This window comes from Salvelinus namaycush, chromosome 26, assembly GCF_016432855.1.
Source record: "Salvelinus namaycush isolate Seneca chromosome 26, SaNama_1.0, whole genome shotgun sequence".
NCBI classification, from domain to species: Eukaryota; Metazoa; Chordata; class Actinopteri; order Salmoniformes; family Salmonidae; genus Salvelinus; species Salvelinus namaycush.
The window spans coordinates 10,146,573-10,155,562 of NC_052332.1; the positions used below are offsets into that span (position 1 = coordinate 10,146,573).

The 8,990-nt window shown below is 43.1% G+C and overlaps 1 protein-coding gene across 1 annotated transcript; it reads left to right on the plus strand.

The window, feature by feature from the left end:
- Positions 1–1,539: 1,539 nt before the first annotated feature.
- LOC120021557 (arrestin domain-containing protein 3-like) lies at positions 1,540–8,706 on the plus strand. Its single transcript, XM_038965348.1, has 8 exons — positions 1,540–2,006; positions 5,459–5,540; positions 5,687–5,834; positions 6,261–6,363; positions 6,603–6,859; positions 7,056–7,200; positions 7,298–7,452; positions 7,548–8,706. The coding sequence occupies exons 1-8, from the start codon at positions 1,727–1,729 to the stop codon at positions 7,659–7,661; spliced, it is 1,284 nt and encodes a 427-aa protein (XP_038821276.1). The 5' UTR covers positions 1,540–1,726; the 3' UTR covers positions 7,662–8,706.
- Positions 8,707–8,990: the final 284 nt, after the last annotated feature.

The window sequence follows — 8,990 nt, forward strand, 5'->3', positions numbered from 1 at the left end:
AATGAATGCAAATAAGTTAGAAATTGTGCTACTAATGCACATGATGGCACAAACACTTCTCATAAATTGTAAATATGTTTTTGTTTGGTTCTTTTGGAAATTGTAGAAATAAAACATTTTCCTTCTTCAGACATTCCAGCTAGGCAGGCTAACGTTAGTTAGCTAATTAATTAGCTAGCGATCATACAGTAGGCGTAAATGAATAATTATATATTTAATGTAAGTAGACATGCACTCATCATTGACTGTAGCGCATATAAAGCACCCACAAGCCACTGGTGGCTGAAAACACAATCAAATCAAAGTTTATTTGTCACGCGTGCCGAATACAACAGGTGTAGTAGACCTTACAGTGAAATGCTTACTTACAGGCTCTAACAAATGGTGGAAAAAAAGGTATTAGATGAATAGGTAAGTAAAGAAATAAAACAACAGTAAAAAGACAGGCTATATACAGTTAGGAGGCTATAAAAGTAGCGAGGCTACATACAGACACCGGTTAGTCAGGCTGTTTGAGGTAGTATGTACATGAATGTATAGTTAAAGTGACTATGCATATATGATAAACAGAGAGTAGCAGCAGCGTAAAAAGAGGGGTTGGGGGTGTGTTGGGGGGGCAATCATCGCGGGATGAAGGAGTGACGAATTTCCGGCCAAGGGTGGTCCATTTAAAATTCATTCCTTTCTCCCTCGCCCCTTGCCCTGTAAGTGTATACTCGTTAGACGTCATGACACGTCATCAGAAGTGTCCACTTAATTTGAGGGCAGAGGGGATAGTGTGTCTTTTAAGTGTGTGGACCGTAAACCCATGTCTTTTTTCGATGAACCGAAAATGTTGGCTCCATTCACATAAAAGAGCCGTTCAGATGGCTCCCAAACAGCTCTTCGTTCAGTAGTGCTTAAACATGTATGACAAACCATGAAACAATAGCAGATGTCTAAACTGTGAGTTGAAATACATTTTTAACTGACGAAATTAGCTCGCTGGTGTTGTTTTTTTACACAATACAAAAATAAAGTGTGGACCATAATGAGGCTCTCCTGTCACTTGGACCTTTTGTTCCTGCAATGAGGAATTACCATCTTCTGACAATGTTTTTATAACATTGTCAGAACATGAACGATTATATCGTTCAAATGTGGTCATTGCAATGATAACTTTCTTAAAATATAGTAACTGTTGATGTAACATACCAATTACTTTATGAGGATTGGCCTATGTATTTTTTAGGCAATATATAGGCAATATATTTTTTTTAGGCAATATATATATATATTAGTCTTCAATATATATTTGTCTTCAATTTGCCGTTACATCAAACCTGTTCACAATCGTTCATGTTATAAATATAATCGTTCAAAAAGCAGTAGCCTATAGCCTAGCTGTAGACCTATGCAAACCAGGGAGCCAAATGAACGGCTCTTTCACACAAGCGATTTGGTTCCCGACGTTCACCAAAAAGATCCGTTCAAAACGAGTCGTTAATTCGCGAACGACCAATCACTAGCTCATACTAGAAAGCAGAGGACACATTAGAAAGGATCGCACTGGGAGGATGCGAGGAGCTACCAGCCACTGTTACCGCTGACACACATACGAACCGCCAGCGAGAGGACCACTGACCCAGCCCGCAGGGCGCAGCCTCTATGCTGGGCAATAGAGTGGCCGTGGGTGGTGTGTGTGGGGATTTCTAAATGATTTCTTATACGCTCTTTTTCTAACACCATGGTGCTGGGCAAGGTGAAGACTTTAGCCGTCTGCTTCGACTATCTCAACGACAACAATGTTCCTGTTTACTCCGGTGGTGATTCTGTATCCGGGAGGGTGATCATCGAAGTCGCAGGCGAGGTTCGCGTCAAAACGCTGAACATAACCGCCAGAGGAGTAGCCAAGGTGCGGTGGACAGAGTCCCGCAACGCTGGGGCCAACACTGCCTACACTCAGAATTACACCGAGGAGGTGGAATACTTAAACCATAGCGACACGTTAATAGGAGAGGAGAGAGGTAAGGGACAACCACATCATAATTACCACTCATTCTCACAGAGATGTGCTGGCATCATTTTGAGAGTAGGCTATATGGATAGTGTTGGCCTAGTTCAGGTTGTTCTGAAATAAATGGATAACCTAGAAATGGAACACGGTTGTACATCACCGGATTCGTGCCATTGCTGTGGTTATAGGCTACGCCATGTCTAAGTTACGAGTGATGGTGGTTTCAATTTCACATAAACTGCATAACACACACATCACACATTGATTGGAACAAATGACAAATGTCATTATGTGTGCCCCGTTGAGTTCTTTCAGTCAGGTGGGATAGTGGTCCTGATGCGACCAGATAGTCCTGGTGTAATGCATAGGTTTTCCTCGTCCAATTTAGGCTGTTTAATAACGCATGATGGGACATAAATATTTGATACATTGATGTTTTATTGTGACACATTACAATTAATGTAGATTCTACAGTAGTTGTGTTTTTATTCAGATTTAACAGTCATAACAAGTTGATAACGCCGTCTTTGCGTTTTATGTGGTGAGGGAAGAAACCGTAGAATTTAGTCCGAATTTGACCTGATTGGGCTAATCTAACCGAAAGCGGTTGAAGTTGGAATATTTTCGACGTTTATTACTGTTTTAGTTGTACAATTTTATCAGGAGCATTCTTTCGCTGATAACATCCTGAAGTTTACTCCCTTTGTTAGAAGCGGTTCAAACCTGTTCACAAACTGGCTGAGGGACGCACGGGGGGAGACAAATCTCTGTCGCCTCTGATTGGTCGGAACTCCCACGTGTATATAGGATGACGTCATTGCTTCTGAGGAAATGACAATTCTAAAGCATGCAAATTTGTCTTCAATTTGCTGTTACATTTCCATAGTGTACTGTAAAACTAATATATATATATATATATATTGCCTAAAAAATACATAGGCCTATCCTCATAAAGTAATTGATATGTTACATCAACAGTTACTATATTTTAAGAAAGTTATCATTGCAATGACCAAAGATAAAATTCAGAGTAGTACCCTACTAGGTTACTGAGGTCCAGTTTCAGTCTGTAACAACAGTCCCAGTGATATTTGCATAATAGCTGTTCTAGTGGGACATGTAAACTGATACAGCTAGGATTAATTCAGCATCTTTACAGGGCATAACAACACCAAGAGATTTACACCCGTAATAAAAATACACTCTTGACATAAGACAGCAATACAAACATATATGGCAGAGTAAGTCCGATCTCATAATTAGGACAGTAAATGCACCTCTGTGTGGGCGAATCAGGCTGTCGTTGCCAGGGTAATGTCTGAGAGCTGAAGCAATATTTTCTCGAGAGCATTTTATCCACCACAATATGACATCACCAAGACCTCCAGCAGAAGATTGGTTGCCTTCTCAGCGACTCACCGAACCTACCGGTACCCTAAATTCAGAATAGCCTTTATGAAAACAATGTTAACCAGAAGGGTTCATTACAGATGTAGGATCTTCATTTGATCACCGTCTTGAAGGAGGACCTTCCTGCAATGCAGGACAGTTTTTACAGTTAGGTTTAAAGGGCATCTGAAGTTTGTAATTTCCACTTTGAAATTTCAGACTTGATTTTCCCTTGTGAAAAATGTATCAACCCCTTCAAAAATGTCTATTAATTATAATCCACATAATAATTCATATTTCCTGTTGCTGCCGGATTGTTTTCAGATGTAGCAAACTGGCTCAAAATAAGATCCTAAATCTGTATGTAGCTGGCTGGTAAATGATGTCATGTATGTGCTGATTATCTGTTTACCTCAGAGGTGTGCCACAGATTTTAACCTGGAAAGCTACATGGCATGCAGGCTTGTGTTCCAGGTCCACACTAACTCACCCTATTGAACTAATAGTGGTCTAAATAGTACATATGTGTAATGCAGGACATTTTAAACCTGTAGTGTATTTGAAGTAAAGGCTTCTGAAGTTTGTAATTTCCACGTTGAAATTTCAGACTTTATTTTCCCTTATACTGATCCCGGCAAAAATGGCAATTAATAATAATCCATATTTCCTGTTTCTGCTGGATTACTTTCCTGCTGTAGCAATCTGGCTCAAATTAAGACCCTACATCTGTAGACCCAGGTGTGTTAGTGCTGGGCTGTAGCTCTCCTGGACCAAAGCTGCCTGCCGGCTACACTGCTTTGATCTCACTTTGTGTTGAAGTACAGTGCATTCGGGAAAGTATTCAGACCCCTTCACTTTTTCCACATTTTGTTATGTTACAGCCATATTCTAAAATTGATTGAATAAATGTTTTTCCTCATCAATCTACACACAATACCCCATAATGACAAAGCAACAACAGGTTTTTAGACATTTTTTGCAAGTGTTTATTAGTTTTTGATGTTTTCCTAGTTTTTGTTGTACTGTAATAACCCTCATTGATGCTGTGTTGATTGACTGATTGCCTCTGATGAATTTGTAAAATAAAACATGCTGTTGGTTTTTAATAAAGATGCATAAATGTACCTGCTTTCGAGTCCCTCTTTATTTATCTCAAATACTACAGTCCATCTCTGCTGGCTCTCTGTTTGTCTGTGAGAATAACATGGCTGCTTTTACTGCTGCATGGCATGAGGGTTTTGGGTGAAATCTCTCCCCCTCTGTCTCTCCCTCCCTTTCTCTTTCCCTCCTCCCTGTATATCGCTCCCTGTCTCCGTTTCTTTTTCTTTCTGTCTCTCCATCCTCCCATATTACAGAACACATGGTCATTCATAAAGGGCCTTAGTCGAGGGGCGGGACCAGGCTAGCTTTGTTCCAATGGGAGGCTGAGTAGTAATGTTGCGGTGGAGTAGCCGGCTGAAAATCCACTGCTCATTCTGGTTCATACCGGTATGCGCCTGCTCTCCTCACTCTGCCGGTGTGACTTGACAACCACACACACCCACACAATGTTCTCTACACACACACACACACACACACACACAATGTTCTCTGCTGACAAGATAACATGCGGGAGTACTGAGGTGGCAGGAAACAGATCTATATACATATCAACATAAACATTAATCAGTAACATGTAGATTGAGGAAGTGAAAGGGAATTCATGCTTCCTCTGCCTGGGTGTGTCTTCTCTTCTCTGTACTGTCTGAAGTGTTCATGGATTAAATTAAATGCCATTTTGTATTTCATGCATTGACGACATGACTGGGTGATATTGAAATTGAATACAATGACTGGGTTGTATGTGCTATAAAGTATTTTTTATGTGTGGTTATGTGTCAAAGTATTTTTTATGTGTCGTACAACATTTATTATCTTGGTGTTGCCTTGGACTGAGGCACTTGAAAGCACTAGGCAACTTGAAATCGCAACATGATACAATGAAATTAAATGGTGGGTGCGTGTCTATGCGTGTGTACACTGTGGTGTGTGCGTCAGGTATGGTATTTGGAATCTTGTTCTCCTGTGTTTCAGATGAAGACAGTCCAGAGGAGGCCCTGACTGTTCTCAACACAGGATTACACGAGTTTGCTTTCAGCTTCCTGCTACCACAGATGTACGTAACAGATGTACACACACAAACCTATAACAGCCATAACATAAAATCCGAAACCCAAATATGGAATCATATCTAAAGATAGACCTGTAAGAAGTCTAATCCTATGAACCAATTTCCTCTCTCCCCTCGTCCCTCTCTCTCAGGCCCCTGGCCACGTCGTTTGAAGGGAAGCATGGCAGTGTGAGGTACTGGGTGAGAGCAGAGCTCTACAGACCATGGCTGCTGCCTGTCAGAGTCAAGAAAGAGTTCACTGTCTTTGAACACATTGACATCAACACACCACTGCTGCTGGTGAGGAATACACACCATTCAAAATGGGGACACACAATTCAGTCCCATTCAAAATCCTATTTTCCCTAACCCCTAACCCGTACTCTTACCGTGACCCAAAAAACCTAACCCTAGCTCCTAACCCTAGCGCCTAATCCTAAAACTAACCCAAGCTCCTAAACCTAACCCTAGCTCCTAAACCTGCTACTAACCCTAGCTCCTAGCCCTAAAACTAACCCTAAACCTAGCTCCTAACCCTAGCTCCTAACACTAGCTCCTAACCCTAAACCTAATTTTAACACTAATTCTAACCTTAACCCTAAACCACCTAGAAATAGCATTTGAACTTGTGGGAACAAACAAAATGTTCCCACGTGTACACACACACACACACACACAAGCTGTCACACACGGCAATTTGTGACTTTGCCATTTCTGTGCGTATAGGCCCCTCAAGCTGGCACTAAGGACAAGACCCTGTGTTGCTGGTTCTGTGCCTCGGGACCCATCTCACTCAGCGCCAAGATAGAGAGGAAAGGATACACACCAGGTGAGAAAACACACACACACACACACGTTGATTGGCTAACGATGATTTCCGCTCAATCTAACCACACACTGCTCAGAATGTTTCACAACACAACATGCTCAAACCCCAGAGGGAACTTACAGCACTGCAGATATAAATACTGCGCTGAGAGGTATTCTCAGGACACCACACACACACACACACAGTCCCGTACCCACACCTCCCCATCTCAGCCTTTTTCTCCTATCCTCCTCTCTTAGGTGAGTCCCTCCAGATCTTTGCGGAGGTGGAGAACTGTTCGTCCAGGGTGGTGGTGCCCAAGGCAGCGCTGTGCCAGACCCAGACCTACTTCGCTAAGGGCAAGGCTCGACAGCTCCAGCAGCAGGTGGCGGCCCTGCGTGGGGACACCCTGCCCCAGGGGAAGAGCCAGAGCTGGGACGGAAAACTGCTCCACATACCCCCGGTCTCCCCATCCATCCTGGACTGTCCACTCATCAGAGTGGAGTACTCACTGATGGTGAGGAATGATAATAAACATAGTATAGTTGATATGGTAATACGTGTGTTAATATGGGAGAATAGGAAATAAATAAATACCTCCTAAAATCTAACCGGTTTAGAAGGTACTTTCCAGTCATGTATTGTAAAAGTTACAGTGTATCAAAATGTGGGTTGTAAATAAGATAATATCTATCTCTCCCTCTCTCTCTTAGGTGTATGTGGACATCCCTGGGGGGTTGAACCTGTCTCTGTCGTTGCCGTTGGTGATCGGGACCATCCCCCTCCACGCATTCACCAGTCGAACCAGCAGCATCAGCAGCTACTGTTGTACCGTCAGCTGGCCAGAGAGACCTGAGGGTACGACATACACCTGTGTGTGGAGTGTGTGTACTGTGTGTGTGTGTGTGTTTGTGTGTTCTCCAATGTTAATTGCATGTCGTGTGTGTATTCACAGCTCCCCCCAGCTACAGTGACCTGGCGGTGACAGAGGAGCAGAGGCGGGGCTGTCTGGAGCGCTGTGAGGGGTTAGAGGTCAACCAAGAGGGCCAGGGAACGCTGCAAGCTTACATCACAGAGTTCAGATTCCAGCCCCCACCGCTCTACTCCGAGGTACACTCACCCACACACACCACGCATGCACGTACATACTGTACATACACACTATTGTAGGTCAAACTGGCCTAATCTCTCTCTGTGTTCCTCAGGTTGACCCTAACCCAGAGCCGAGCTGTGGAGGTCAGGAGACCCGACCCCTGACCCTCTCGCTGAGGACAACACTGACCTGCTCAGAGCAAACAGGCAACTACACATACAGATGAATCCAACATGGCCACCATTATAGCCCCCTACTGGAGCCAGTCACCTACAGATGGATCCAACATGGCCACTGCTACAGCCCCCTGAAGTGGGACCAACATGGCCGTCTCATCCTTAGTTTGCTCAGGATGGGGTCCATTGATGTTAACAGACACAGGGGTGTCAGCTGCGAGAGACACTGTGTGGAGAGGCCAGGAGATGCCTCAGTCTGACCAACATGGCGGTTTTCTGCTGGTCAGGATGAACAGATAGTGCCTAGACCCAGCTTCTGATACATATGACCATTACATGGCACATCTAAGACTAGAAAGGAGAAGAGGGGAAGAAGAAAAGGGAGAGAATCCACTGTTGGAAACAGTGGTCAGGAATCTCCTCCAGCCTCAGAGTGAATTTTGCACATGCCTTTCTCGTTGTTTGTCTACTTAACTTCCACAGCTTTTCTTCCTCAACGCTCATATATGCTGCAACGTGTCCGTCGTCTTCTCACCACCATTACTACGTAACCAGAAACCGAACACAGACTCTTTTAGAACAAACTAAGAAACAAATGAAAATAGACGTTTTTAGAGAGATGTGTTAATGTGTCTTTGGTTTTCTTGAATGGGGAATGTCGTACATGGTGAAATGACTAGTGTGTAACAGACACAGGTGAAGCACTCACTCACACTCTGTCTTTCTGGTGTCTTTCCTCAATAAACCCTCCACAGATACAGTACCCTACAAATCACTTGTTTGATTGTAGTATATGGACATATGACACAGGGAGAAGCTCTGTATTACATAAGAGGGAGAGCAACAGACAGATGTAAAAAATAAAAAAACATTTTCAATGTTTACAGGTCAATTGTGGTTTTGAAAACAAAATCAATCCACCCGAGATTGTAATTCAAAGATTAGCTCTACTTCCAAACTGATACAAAGTGCAAAATATTTTTGTATTTGTTTTTCTATGTTTGTGTACGTGACACTATTATTGCCATTACTGAAATTACTGCAATCACGATCTTCCTTTGTATGAAATAAAGAAGTCTTTTTGTAGAAACTGTTTGAGCTGTGTACGCCTTAGTTCAGTGGAGTATTAGCAGGGTTATTGGGCCCCACTATCACTGTGTCTACACTACATTAGGGTTTGGAGAGAGCTGTCTGTTCGATCTGCCTCTCATGGGCTCTTGTCTCCCGCCCTCTCTTCCCCTCTATCCGCTCTCTTTCTCCTCCCTCTCTGTCTCTCACTTTCCATTCCAATGTCTGAGAGACAGACGGGACAAGGGAGCGTTGTCTCCTCCAACACGCTCTTTCGCTCTCTTTCTCACGCACACATACATGTACACACA